Source organism: Perognathus longimembris, chromosome 25 (assembly GCF_023159225.1).
Source record: "Perognathus longimembris pacificus isolate PPM17 chromosome 25, ASM2315922v1, whole genome shotgun sequence".
NCBI classification, from domain to species: Eukaryota; Metazoa; Chordata; class Mammalia; order Rodentia; family Heteromyidae; genus Perognathus; species Perognathus longimembris.
Genome location: NC_063185.1, coordinates 17,881,276 through 17,896,348, shown reverse-complemented (window position 1 = coordinate 17,896,348; position 15,073 = coordinate 17,881,276). Strand labels below are relative to the sequence as shown.

The following is a 15,073-nucleotide window of genomic DNA, read 5'->3' as shown; positions in this document are numbered from 1 at the left end:
GCTTGTGATCATTTTACAGAAAATGTAAATCACCTTCTGACTGGAAAACAAAACCCCAAAACCACCAAGCCACACACTTCTGGTGGCTTTGGAGCTGGGTCTCAGACAAGACAACAGATAGGCTTCGTAAGAGGACAAACGTCTCCTCCTCACTCTTCGCGTTGCCTTTCTACGTGGAGCCTGCCGATGGCATTTTTGAAAAGAATTTCATTAAATGTAGCTGCTAACATGTCAGAAGCTCTCTTAAATGGAAGGGTAATGGCTCATAACATTTGTAAGCTTTTTAATTTCATGGAATATGAGCAGCATAATCAGGACCTATTAAAGTCAATCAACTGTGCGACGACATACCTTTGCTTTGTTTCTATTTTCCTTGCAGGGTACCCCATGAACCAAGAGGCAACAAGCCCCAGTAAGTTTCTTTACGGCTAACACTGATAGGGGATATTCTCAACAACCTCCGATGAAACCACTGCATGAGTGGGTTGAAGAGATACCTCTGGGAAGAATGGCTTTGGGCTTCTGAATGAGAGAGATTCCCCCTTTTCCTTTGGCTTCAGCTCAGAAAGCACTATATTGGGAGGATTTGAAGTCAGTCATCTGATCAGTGTAGCTGGGATTTATACCTGGAGTTTTCTGTCTACCACAAGGACCACCACCGCCACCACAACACCGGCAGCAATTTACAGTGGGTCTTACCTAAGTGGAACACAGCGTTTTAAGCAGCCTTTCTATATTTTCTCATTTAATTTTCAGAACAACCCTGATCCTCTCAGATACTCAAAGACAGAGAAATTGATGTGCTGGGTGGGGACATGTCAAGTAATGTTCAAGTTTCAAAGCTCGGAGGAAGCAAAGCTAAGCTCAAATGGAATTATTCATCTACCTATGAAACACATGTACATCGCGTCTGTACTGTCTGGTCTTTGGGAGTGTCCTACGGCAAGGCTTCTGATCGTAATATCAACACCGGGGATCCAAGGGGATGATTTAGCCCAGCTGAAGGCTTCAGAGATAGAAACAGGAGGTTCCCACCACAGTTGAGGGATAACGTGTACATCAGTGCTGGAAAAGCAGAGCTGAGTCAAAGGAGCCAAGTGTGGCAGGGCCACAAGCCAAAGGATGCTGTCACAGCCGAAGAAGTGGGAGAAGGCAGGAAGTAGAGCAGGGGCTGAGCAAAGGCAAACAGCATGAGCGCCTCAGGCACATTGAATTTAGAATGAAGACCCCACTCCTTTCTCCTTGGGGATCCCCAAAGTAATTATGCCCCCAGATATCCATTAGACATGATAAAGCTAGAGGGGGTTGGGAGGAGTGAAAGAGCTGAGGAGATTTTGAGACGGGAACCAGAGGCTAAGCAAATCCGTGTGTGTGTGTGTGTGTGTGTGTGTGTGTGTGTGTGTGCGTGTGTGTGTGTGTGCACCTGTACTGAGGGCTAAAACCAACCTGCACAGCTTGATGGTAGGACACTCCCACGATCCTACCACTAGCAAATGGTATTTTGCTCTTAGAGATGCTACTTTTTTGTTTTATTGCTGGTCCTGGGGATTGAACTCTGGGCCTGGATGCTGTCCCTGGGCTCCTTTTTTTTTTTCATTTTTTTAAACTTTTTTTTATTTATTTGTTTATTAATTGAACACAAATTTTTTGACAAGGTGTTGTGCAAAAAGGGTACAGTTACATAGTAGGGCAGTGTGTACATTTCTTGTGATATCTTACGTCCTGTTTTTCTATCTCTTCTCTAGGTCAGGTAGACATATATACAATATACAATGTATTGAGAACATATACAGTAGCCACGTGGCCACGCCCAAGAAAGTTCACCTAGGGCTTTAAATGTAATGTCGATATTAGACCATATGTCGACAGCAGTCTTATATGAACGTACATACCTAGCTCTTGAGCTATTGTATTCCCCTGAGAGGTCAATTTTTGACCTTTATATGTTGAGTAATTGTTTGGTTTTAGTTACATAATGTTGGGTCGCTGACCCAATCCTGTGGGGAATACTATTTGACAAGCAGTTTTTGGTTTCACAGACTTGGTCTCTACTGTCTCTCCGTCACCCCATCTTAACAGTCATATATCAGGGAGATCATGCACCTTTGTTTTCTGTGTTCTAGGCTTGTCTCGCTCAACATTATTTGTTCGAGTTCTGACCATTTCCCTGCGAATAACAATATCTCACCATTCCTAATTGCTATGTAGTATTCCATTGTGTATAGGTAGCATATTTTTTGGATCCATTCGTCTGTGGAGGGGCATCTGGGTTGTTTCCATATTTTGGCTATTGTGAATTGTGCCGCAATAAACATGGAAGTACAAATGTCTTTTTGATATCTTGGGGTTTGCTGTTTAGGATAGATGCCTAGGAGTGGTATGGCTGGGTCATAGGGTAGGTCTATATTGAGCTTTTTGAGAAACCTCTATACTGTTCTCCAAAGTGGTTGTACTAATTTGCACTCCCACCAACAATGGAGAAGGGTTCCTCTTTCCCTGCACCCCCTCCAGCATTTGTTGTTGCCTGAGTTCAGAGTATAGGCCATTCTAACTGGAGTGAGGTGGTATCTCAGGGTTGTTTTTATTTGCATTTCCTTTACTACCAGGCCTGGGCTCCCTTTGCTCACGGCTAAAAGCTCTACCAGTTGAGTCACAGCGCCATTCCCATCTTTTTATGTGATTAACTGGAGATAAGAGTCTCATGGACTTTCCTGCTATGGCTTGGAACTGTGATCCTCAGATCTCAGCCTCCTGAGTAGCTAGGATGACAGGCGTGAGCCACCAGTGCCTAGATGAGATGCCACTTTTTATTCCCTTGATTCTGACAGTTAAAAAACCCAAAAGTTTCTTTGTCCGTAGAGTGGGGGGAACCAACGCTACTGCACCAAGCAAGGTCACCATGTATCAATCTGTCTGTCTCAGTCTTCCAAAATGGCGACCTTTGTACCTGTCTTCCTCTCCTTTCCCCGCCCCCTCCATCCGATATGCAACAAGTGTATCTCACAATATTTATTAGCCTGAAAGCTTCATTTCCTTTGCAGATCATTTGGTATTTGCCCAGAGGCAGAATCGTCGCTGATAAAAAACAGAATCATTCATGGAAATGGAAAGCCTCCCACACACAATTTAGGCAGCCACCATTTAAACCCTCGCTGGTAATCACGCACAGAATTCTGCATCTAAAGGTTACACTTAGCTGCTGAGAGAGCTCGCAAAAATCAAAGTCACAGTAAGCATTTGCTCATAATTTCATATGCCAGGGAAGTGTTTTGGCTTCCGCCGCTTGGAATTACACCTTCTGAAAAAAATTATCAGTGTTTTTGACAATGAACAAGTTTGTGAAAATTAAGACTAATGGTACAATACACTCACAGCAATTATGGAACACTGGATACGACTAGAATTGGACAGGAGATGGGCCTATTTTGATCAACGCATTGTGGGCAAAAATCCAAAACTTTAAAGTAGCATTCTTTTCTTTTCTTTCTTTTTTTTTTTTTCTGCTAACAATCTGGGAGTGAAAAATGACAAAACTTTTAAGACTATAGTAAGGCACCTGCCTTCCCTCAAGCTTGCTTTTCTCTCCACGGTTCCACCCCTGGCTGTTAGACGCCGCCTAACCGCAACGAGCACGTGGGTCCCATGAAGAGAACATGAATTGAGGTGCGGTGCACACTGGCGAGGAGCACGGTGGGGCCACGATGTCTCCCGAAGTGACAGACAGGGGCAGGTGATGCTGCTGAGATATTCCAAGCTGAGAACAAGGGGAGGTGGTCATTCTGCTCTGCTCAACTCTGGGTCCACTCTCAGAGCTTTCGTCTGCCCAGGGACGGTAGGAATCACAGCTTACAGCAAGAAAAAGGTGGGCTTCAACACCCCGAAGTCAGCCCCTCTTATCCTTACTCCCGCTCCGTTCTCACCCCTGGCCTGCAGCCTTATCATTGCTCATGTCGTCTTCTAGTTGATAGAATAACCAGAGTGTAGCTGAGAATGAGAATTAATCCACACCCAAGCCCCTATTCAAGGAGGTATTTGTCTGTACCTAGGAAGTTCTCACAGAATTTGTTGAGTCAGAAAGATCTCAGAGAACATGCATGTATTCAAATAAAATCTGCTTCCTAAAGTAACAGGAATTCATTGAACACACACACACACACACACACACACACACACACACACACACACGGTCTCCTACATTAAAAGAGAACCCCAAAACATGACCCGTTGATTCTTACACAATATAGTAACCAGAAGCCTTTGCAGATCTGATGCCTGCCTTCCAGGATTCCCATGTTGAACGATTCAAAGCTTGTGTCTGTATCAAACAGGCCCGGCGCGCGTCCCCACGCCTGTCCGCGGTCCATCAGCACAGGTGCACAGACGCGACACGCTGGGGAATGGCGACTGGCTTCTCAGGGCAGATGGGCTCACAGTTGACCCTTCCAGTTTTTAATGCCATTTGTCACTGACGGGTGAGCGAAGAAATCCAAAGTTGCCCAGTGGACCCCCTGCGACTTGGTACAAATCACTTTTATTTAACTTGGGCAATACGTCATGGTCCAGTTCACTTCCTAATTAAAGCCAGCAAGATGCCCGTGCTCCGTGCACGTGGTGGGGAGGAGGCTGTGTGTGTGCGATTTTGTTCAGCTGGAAGTGGAAGTTCCTCGAGGAGACGTCACGGGGGCCTTCCTCTGGATTCTCAACTAAGCAGAGACAGGCAGCTCTGCTCTGATCACACTTACCCCTCACCTCTCCGCCATCCGAAGTTACCTCCAAGTTAGTGTCTCCTATAGAGCATGCCTTCCACCCAGCTTATGTTCTTTAGTAGATAGAGGGATAAACACAAGAGGGAGCCATGTTCCAGGGCACCCGGGGTGGAGGGTACTTGTGGTGAGCCTCGGCTTCGGGTTCCAGAAGTTGAGATTCACCTGTTACTGAGCCTGTGTGCCATTTAGATGTATCAAGAACAAAGCAGGGGGGCTGGGGATATAGCCTAGTGGCAAGAGTGTCTGCCTCGGATACACGAGGCCCTAGGTTCGATTCCCCAGCACCACATATACAGAAAACGGCCAGAAGTGGCGCTGTGGCTCAAGTGGCAGAGTGCTAGCCTTGAGCGGGAAGAAGCCAGGGACAGTGCTCAGGCCCTGAGTCCAAGGCCCAGGACTGGCCAAAAAAAAAAAAAAAAAAAAAAAAAAAAAGAACAAAGCAGGGAGTATCGCAGCGCCCGGCCTCAAGTTAAGAGTACAAAGCTGTAGTCATCCAAACAGCACGGCGTCGGTATGGGATCAGGAGCCGGGGTCAGCCACGGCATACAGAACCCAGAAATCAACGGATTTACACAGAGTCCACTAATCATCAACGCAGGCACCAAGAACTCAAGGTGGGTTTAAGAATGATCTCTGTCGTGAACAGTGCTGGGAAAACTGGATATCTACATGCCGAAATAAAAACAAAACAAAGCAAACACACACACACACACACACAAACCAACAATGATTAGAACTTAAACATATGATATAAACCAATAAAACCACTAGAAGAAAACAGGAGAACACTTCAAAATCCTGGTTCTGGCAATAAAGGATACGCTTGGCATATGGTACCAAAAGCAAAGGTGATATAAAGCATGATAAAGTAGGACTCATCAAACTATAAAAGCTTCTTTGCAGCAAAAGGAGTGAACAGGTTAACCACAGAATAGGAGAAAATATTGGCAGATCACTCAGTATCTAATAGGGGAATGAAACCCAAGTACAGCTGGAACTCTTGCCACTCCATACGCAAACAAAATATTGACAACAATAAAAAAAACTGGCAAATGAGTTGAGTAGATATTATTTCAAAGAAGACATCCAAGAAACTGTGCTCGACATCACTAATCATAGAGCAAATGCCAATAGAAAAGCCACAAGATGTCATATTGCACCTGCTTAGGAGAGTATTACCAAAGCGGAAAGGAGAATGTTGGCAAGAATGTAGAGAAACTGTCTCTGTCAGTACAAAGCCGAGTTTATCATGCGACCATCCATCAGGGTGTAACTTCTTCAATGGCAGTGACTAGATTTCTGATATACGTAGCACCTTGGATGCCTTGGCCAAAGCACTATATGGGTCCAGTTAAATTTTATAAATAACAACTATAGGACTGAAGTGATTTGCTCTTTTTGATGTTTTTACTGCCCTGGCCCTTCTTTTTTTGGGGGTGGGGGTGGGGATGGGGGTCAGTTGTGGGGCTTGAACTCAGGGGCCTGAGCTCTTTTGCTCAAGGCTGGCACTCTACCACTTTGAGCCACGGCACTACTTCCGGTGTTCTGGTGGTTAACTGAAGATAGGAGTCTCACAGACTTACCTGCCCAGGCTAGCTTTGAACTACAATCCTCAGCTCTCAGCCTCTGGAGTAGCTAGGATTACAGGCATGAGCCACCAGTGTCTGGCTTCTTCTTCTTCTTTTTTTTTTTTTTTAACAAACAGGCAAAGGAGTTCACTTGCTGACAGCAATTCAGGACCATTTAGTTTAATATAATTCAGGACATTGGATGGCATTTCAATAAAACAAGTTACCATACCAAGTTGCTGAATGCATTAATTATGCTAATCTATGCACACAATGCAAATGATGCTTTGGGGGAACTTTCCAGTGACTCCTGGCTACAGATCGGTAGCAGGTAGCTAGAGAGCAAGTTCAGCCTGAACCAATGTATGAATTATCCCTTCCAGAAAAACTCTGTCCTCCTGTGGCATGAGAAACCAAAAATGAACTTAACGAAAAAATGTATCCAATCAAAAAAATACTAAAAGGAATCAACCTTGATACTATTAATCAACAAAAGCAAGGCATGTGGGAAGACTTTTAGCATAAGGAAAAGGAAGGAAGGAAGGGAGAGAAGGAGGGAGGGAGGAAGGAAGGAAGGCAGGACAGAGAAGGGAGGAAAGAAGAAGAGCTAATATATTGCAGTCTGTGGATATGGAATCACATTTCTGGGAATAAAAACATTTTATCCCATTATTTAGTAAGTATGTGGTTTTGTATATCATACATTTCTGTGCCTCTGTTGTCTAGTTTGTAAAATGGAGCAAAAAGAATCCCTTCTTCATTGGACCAAACTGTGAATTAAATTAGATACCAGTGGTTAAGTCCAATTTCAGGGACGATTTGTTGATCATTGATCGGTAACAGCTAGCCATGGGAAAGCTCACAGGGAAGGTGAGAACATGAGGTCACTAGCCCAAGGCTAGTGCTCCCCCACTTTGAGCCACAGTGCCACTCCAGTTTCCTGGTGGTTAACTGGAGATAAAAATCTCGCCAGGACTTTCCTGCCCAGGGTGGCTTTGACCCAGGATCTTCAGATCTCAGCCCCTTGAGTAGCTAGGATTACAGGGGTGAGCCACCAGCCCTTGGGACTCTTGAACTATACATCCCTCGTCCCCTGCCCCTCATTTACTTAAACCTAACACTGGTACCTTGAAGATGGCTGCAGGGCTCTCTTCCCGTGACACCCTTCCTTGTTATCCCCCTTTTCCTGCCGTGCTTCTTTCCTAATAAACCTCCCTCTCACCTTTCCCACGGTTTGCCTCTTGCCTCATGAGTTGCGTCCTGGGACACCGTGACTAAGGTAGACAGCGGTGCTGAACTTGGCCGTGACAAGAACAAGCTGCTTCCAACCAAACTGCTCAAGATAAGCAGAGCTCTCATTCTTCAGGCCTGTGTTTTCAAAACCAGCCTCAGCGCCGTGGACAACGAAGGCCGATAGTGACCGAAGATGACTTCCCACAGGGCTCTGAGCTAACCCGAGGCGTCCCATCGAGAGCAGATCCATCTCATTAGCCCCGCCTGCCCCCTCCACGGCCCTGGTCACACTATTCCACCTCAACAGATGGCAGAATACATCTCCCCAGGTACCGATATGAGATAGGAAAACAACAATTTTTTTTCTGCTCTCAGCAGAAACTTACTGGGCGGGACTGGATTTCTTTGGCGTAGAGAGGCTGCAAGAACTCTGAGTCTCCTTCTAGCCTGAGACCTTTGTCTGTGATTCTCAAGTTTCCCATTCCATCCTGAAAGAGAGACGAAGAGATAATAGGGAAAATGGGATTAGCCAACATTTCAAAATATCCCTGGCTATCAAAAATGGAAAGAGAATGATTTGCAGGAGGGGAATAAGGAAGGTTGAAAACATTGGAATGCATTGTTCAGTGCAATTATGCATATTACTTTTCATGCCTATTTCGTCTGAGAAATCCTGTGTCAAGCTATTTCCATGTCCCCAAGACAAGGCGACGCACAGACGAGAGAGGCTCGCTCTCATTACTGGGCTACGGGGGAATACACACAGGAAGGGACTGGGAAAAGACAAGGATTTTCTGGGTTTAAGGTAAAATTCCATGTAGAAATTTCACACTGGAAGCTTAATCAAAAGCTCACACAACGTTTAAGAAGTCAAATTGTTTACTCTGATTGTTATTCTGTTATGGTAATAAAATGAACACAAAGGCAGAAAGGGTAACTAGGCAGCATGAAAACCAAATTCTTATCGAGACCTGAAGCTCAGAGCCTTCCACTCGCTGAGCTTGCTTGCTTAGCTGGTGCTCTACCACCTAAGCCATTCCTCCAGCCTGACTTGCTGCTGGTTATTCTGGAAATGGAGTCTTGTGGATTGTTTCATACTATGCTGGCCTCAACCTGGGATTCTCCAGATCTCAGCTCCCTGAGTAGCTAGGGTTATAGATAGGGGTCACCTGTATCTGGCTAGGCACTGGGTTTTTTTTTTTTTTTGTTTACTTACCATCTGTCTTCAAAACTTGTCAATTTATGCCAGGTGCTGTCCTCCTAGTCGAGTCTAAGATCCAGAGGATCGAAGTTCAATGTCAGCCCCAGCAATAAGGATTGCCAGACTCGATCTCCAAAATAGCCAGCAAAAAGTAGGTAGGGCTCACAGGCATGTCTCAAGTGACTGAGCAGCAGTCTCATAGGGGCAAGGTCCTAATTTCAAACCCCAGTACTGTCAAAATCAATGACCAACTTATGGCTATTATTGCTATATAGGACATGTCTGTATAATACTAATAATAATATACTATATTATTTCTTCCTAATATCATTTCTTAGTATCGAATAGCCAGTGTCAAAAATAAGAACCATTCCTATGTTAATAACAAATACTCCCTGCCAATGTTCACATCTCTGATGTATTTATTGTCTCTATAATTTGCTTATTTGAATAAATTACCCAATTTCAATGGGCTGATACACAAAATACAGCAATTTCTTTAAATCTCCAGTTAGTATCCATCTGTTTCTCTTCCTTCACACACACACACACACACACACACACACACACACACACACACACACACACATACACACACACACACACATTTCCCAGAGGTCACATTTTGTGGGATGTACCCCCTCATTCCATACATGTTTCTCTGGCCTCCAGTATTTCCTGTTGCTAGTTACCTCTGGAAGCTTGATCAGATTCGTGCTCAGTTTTTGAGAAAGACTATATCTCCTAGGAAATGGGATGTGTGGATTTCTTATTGTGACGCAAACAGATTTTTCAGTGGCTGACAAGCAGCACAAACTCCCTGCCCTCAACCGTTCACGATGTTGTACAATGTACCGAATTCCCCCGCCTTTTCACGTTTCATGCCATGTTCTTCATCCTCATTAAAAGCTGCTAGGTTTACTTGGGTTTTCTGTCTTAGTGAAGTAGTCATACAGGCATATACACATTTAGCAGTATAGTCGTTTGAGGCCATGCCAGTTTTAACGCCTCATAAATGATCTAAAAGCCTCCTGATGAAATAAGTTAATGTGTGATAATGGAAAATGCTATGTAGATTTCATAGACGAACCCTCAAGGGCTTAGGGAATATTCATAATGCATTTCAATGATTAAGCAAATATATGTAATACCATGACAGACTCTTAAGGAAATTTCATAGGGGAGAAGTCCTAGGGGGAAATATCTGTGAGTGTTAATAGTTAACATCTTTGCATGGCTGTCTTCTACTTTTGTATATCTGCGCGTTCCAAAAACACTAACAATAATAAGAAACTTACAGAACCGATGAGTCATCTCATTATCCCAACTCAAGTTTCCACCCATTCAAAGTCACTGGCATTCTGTTATCTGTTGGATTTTCTTCTAAAACCATGCACCCCAACTCCCCCTCATTCATCCCCCTTTTTAGGAGGCCTGGTCTTGCTAAACTTTGCACGCACTGGCCTCACTCCGGTGATCCTTCTGCCTGCCTCAGAAAACACAAATCAAATCCATCAGTCCAGTAGCTTTGTGACAGCAACGTCTATCTGAAATGTGACCCTTACCCAGCACCTCAGGTTAAAAACACACCAGAAAAATCCCATTCTTCTCACAGTCCTTTCTTTGTGTATATGTTGGTAGTGGGGCTTGAACTCAGGGCCTAACTTGGTTTTTTTTGCTCAAGACTGGCATTCTGTCACTCGATTCCCCCCTCCACTCCTGGCTTTCTGCGAACTAATTAGAGTTAAGAGTCTCCTGGACTTTCCGGCTCGGGCTGGCTCTAAACGATGATCCTCAGATCTCAGCCATCTTCAGCAAGTGTGAGCAACCAGCACCAAGCCTCCCAGTCTAACTTAAGGTGCCTTTGTCTTAAGATCTTCCAAGTGGGCAGAATCCAGACCATCTCCCTTTGGGCTGGGGATGGGCCATGGCAGCCACGTTGGCCCTGATTGGCTGCCGGGTTGTTCTGCATGGCTAGTTTTCTACATGAGGAGTCTGCCTCTCATGCTGGCCTTTGACCCTTCACCTCTCCATTTCCAATGGGCGCCCTGTCTCTGTGGTACGAGTGTGAAGAAGCAAGTCACATGAGGGAGACGTCTCACGGTCCGTACGAGATGAGCATCGCTGGGTGGTCTAGGGGCGTTATGAAGGGAGGCGAGGAATAGAGAAGACATTTTCTTTTTCAGCATGGAGGTGACTTTGGGGGTCTTAGCAGTGTTCTTAGGAGGGCTGAGAGCTCACGGGGAGATGGCGGCGTGTCCCCAGGCCCTGGAGGATCCCTCCTCCAGGAGGGGCAGTGGGATTGCCACCCTCCAGCCCACGAGGAGAGAGGGATGGCAGTTCCCAGCCAAAGCTCACGCGAGATGGGCGTCCACGTGTCCTCTCCGTCCCTGGACTGGGCAAGATGGCGGAGCATCTGACAAGAATCCTGAGTGACCTTGATAGGTGACTGTTACAGTGGGGGGGGGAGGGGAGGGGGAGACAGCAGAGACCAGGTCTGCGAAACCCAAAACTGCTTGTCAAATGGTATTTCCCACAGGATTGGGGCAGCGACCCAACAGTATGTAACTAAAACCAAACAACTACTCAACATATAAAGGTCAGAAATAGACCTCTCAGTGGAATACAATAGCTCAAAAGCTATGTATGCATGTTCATATAAGACAAGGATAAGCAAACTCTAATGTTGACGTTACCTTTAAAGCCCTAGGCGAATTTCCTTGGGCTTAGGCCACGTGGCTACTGTATATGTTTTTGGTACACTGTGTATTGTATATATGTCTACCTGATCTAGGGAAGGGAAAGAAAAACAGGGCGTAAGATATCACAAGAAACACACACTCTGCCCTACTATGTAACTGTACCCCTTTTGCACAACACCGTGTCAAAAAATTTGTTTAATTAATAAATAAATTAAAAAAAAAAGAATCCTGAGTGAGGCGGACGTTGCTGCCGGGCCGTGGGGAGGTGGGGAGGTGGGGAGGTGGGGAGGTGGCGGGGGGGGGGGGGGGGGGGGGAGGGGAGGGAGGGCGGCCCTGGGACCCGGGAGTTGCTATTATGTTCGTTTTAAGAAAACGTTATTTCTTCCTCCTCTGTTTTGTTGTTGTTGTTTTTCTGGCCCTGCTGCGTCAGCACCGGCTAGTTTTTAATGCCATCAGCACATTTCCAGGCTGGTGGGCCCCGTTTCAGCCAGCAGTCTCGGGGCGCTGGCCTCGTGGAGCGGTTCAGGGCAGGCACGATTGGATCCAAGTAGGAAGCCATTTCACTGATGCCTAGGAGGTACCCACGGCCGGCGTGATTGCCAAAGACCCGGCCCCTGAGACCCGGCTGGGGAAGTACCCTGCGTTCCACGGATGCTCGCGGAGTGCTGGGAGGTACTCATTCTGAGTAAGCCATATGAAGCACCGTGGCTCGTCTGCTGACGCGTGGTTGCTGCCCAGTGGCAAGCAGAATGGCGCCTCATGTCAGGAGGCCCCCCCCTTCCCTCTCCTCCCCCCCCCAGATGTTCAACGCTCAACATCTGGAGCCTGACTTCCCCCGAGGGCTTCCGCGTTCACACCTGGCAATGCGCGTCCTGTGCCCTGCGGATCGCGCCCCGCTCCCGCCCGCGGTCGGCGCTGTGCCCTTGCGCTCCTTCTCCCCTCCACGTCTGGGCTGCCGTCCCTCTTCCGCGGTCCCATCCGCCACCGCGCGCATCTATCTACCCACCCCTGCCTCCCCCGCTCCAATCGGCCGACACCTCCTGAGTCGCCGGGATTACAGGCAGGTGCGGCCATCCCACTTTGAAGGACTGAAGGACACTGAGTACATTTCCGCCCGGTCGGTTCAAGGCCTCCGCCCTCCTCCTACTGCTACGAACCGAGACGAGCCTCCTTGAATCCGTTTCTTCCCCAACCACGATATAAACACTAAGGTCCTTTCCCTAATCCTGCGCTGCACAAAGATGGTCGCTGGAAAGCAACCCATCCCAGCTGTCACTGACACCCTGGCGCCCCAATCTATGTGGTGGCCACGAGCGGGGCACCCCTGCGATTTGTAGTTTGCGTGACCCCGTCCCAGCTCCAGATCTCTGGAATGCAGAGCTGCGCATGGGGAAGGATTCAGGCCTAAGAACAAAGGCCAGCACAGGGTTTGCAAACAGCAGGTCATAAGCAACCTTTACAACGAGTCACGGGTGGGGAATCCATCTATTATTTGAAGGGAAGAAATGAGAGATGGATAATCAAGTTCAAGTTGCTACGTCTCCCAGTCCTGAGTAAAAAAAAAAAAAATACGTACACTTAGAAATCGTGAGGTATTGTTAATAAAGGAGGGGGCTCATTTCTCTTAAAGAGACACATTAAAAACATAAGCGGGTCATGATTAGACCTAATCATGGGATTAAGTTCCCAAGATGGAACCCCCTAGAGTTAGGGTGAGCACTTCCCACTGGTAAAACCCCATTAATAGGCCGGCCCACGTGTACTAAAACGCACACGATGAGAACCCCTTTCCACCAGACCCCAAGGGAGAGACTTGTCCTGTCTTCTCCGTGTTTTCATTAGGAAAAGCTGTCAGCTGGACACAAGCGTGTTCCTTATGAGACTTCAAGCGATAGCTTCAAAGGGCCCGGGGCCTCTCTGGGACAGCTGGGAGGACGCCTTCCGGGGAGAAATTCAAGAACGTGAAAGCCACACTGCAGACTCCTACACCATAGCTGACGGACCCATTCGTTCCCCCTGAAGCTTGTTTCTGTGTGTGTCAGTGGTGGGGTTTGAACTCTGGGCCTGGGCGCTGTCCCCGAGCTCTTCAGCTCAAGGCGAGCGCTCTTCCGCTTGAGCCACAGCGCCACTTCGGGTCTTCTGGTGGTTCACTGGAGAGAAGAGTCTCAGGGACTTTCCTGCCCGAGCTGGCTTTGAACTGTGATCCTCAGATCTCAGCCTCCTGAGTAGTAGCTAGGATTATAATCGTGAGCCATCGGGCCCCCAGCTGCCCCTTGCTAAGCTTTTATGTCCACACTGGCCTTCCCAGGGATGGTGGGGGATGAGCTCTCTCTGTCTTTTTGGCGGGTCATGCATCTCCACGACTGTGTTTACCCTTAGGCCAAGGAAAAGAATTAAAGCAGGCAGCACCCCTTGCTTGGCAGCTCTTAGGCCTTCGTGACCCTGCCACCATTTAATGCATGAGTTGTTTACTTATTTCCCATATTTTCTCCAGCAGAACTGGGGCTTGAATTCAGGGCTTCATGCTTTAGTAGGCAGGTGCTATACTATTTGAACCATGCCTCCAGCGTTATTTTTGATAGGGTCTTATTTGTTTTGGCTCTAGCTATCCTGAACCACAATCCCCCATTTATGCTTTCAGCTGAATTGACGAGAGCATGCCACGGTGCCCAGCTATTGCTGGAGGTGCGGAGGGAAAATGCGATCCTCCCAATCTTTACCTCTTGCGTCCTTAGGGTACGGGCACAAGTCCCTGCTGTCCAGCGGTGTGCGTGGACTCACTGAGACAGGAGGACAGCTGGACGCTGAGCCCTTGGAGAATTCTGTCATTGCAGTACACAAAGCTTAACTTTCCCAACGCCTCGCATGGAACAACCCAACGTACAATGTATGACCAACAACAACGAGGCAGAGGAGGGGGAGAGATGAGGACAGGGAGTGGGGAGACGTCGGGTAGCAGGTCCGAGAAGTTTCTCGAAGAAGAAACCTGACTGAAGTGGAGAAGGCTGTGCAGAAAGAGAGAAGACGGGGAAATGTGCTTACCTTTGGAGACCACCAGGAATATCAACTCTTGACATGGTACCAGCCGGCCAACTGTCAGTCGCCCTCCTAAGAAGGAGCCACAGAGGAACTGACAGAGGGAAGAGGGGTCCGATCAACAGGGAGGACACAAGAGGTTGGATTTCTATTCTGGTGAACCCAGAAGCTGATGGAACAAACGCAGGGAGCCAAGGAGCTGGTGAATGCTCTACCTCAGTTGTACCTTCAAAACCAGTACCCTAGCTGGGCAGTGGTGGCTCACGCCTGTCGCCCTAGCTACTCAGGAGGCTGAGATCTGAGGACTGCTGTTTGAAGCCAGCCCAGGCAGGAAAGTCCCTGTGAGACTCTGACCTCCAGTGAGTTACTCGAAAAGTGGTGCTGTGACTCCAAGGGGTGGAGTACTCGCCTTGAGCAAAAGGAGCTCAGGGACAGCGCTCAGGCCCTGAGTTCAAGTCCCACAAGTGAAGAACAAGTCATTTTCTATACAACAGCAACAACTACGGATGGCCGTAGGGTGCCACCCACACGCCACCTCCGTGACCTCCTTCTTCCCCGTCCCTTTTG

General features: G+C 47.3%; 1 protein-coding gene across 5 annotated transcripts in view; it reads right to left on the bottom strand.

The window, feature by feature from the left end:
* Window positions 1-15,073, bottom strand: part of Sgcd (sarcoglycan delta) — a 464,814-nt gene that overhangs the window by 79,954 nt on the left and 369,787 nt on the right. For all 5 annotated transcript variants that reach the window (XM_048334294.1, XM_048334295.1, XM_048334296.1 and 2 more), the window contains one exon: window positions 7,954-8,055. In XM_048334294.1, the coding sequence (XP_048190251.1) occupies window positions 7,954-8,055 (102 nt within the window). The remainder of the gene's footprint in view (window positions 1-7,953; window positions 8,056-15,073) is intronic.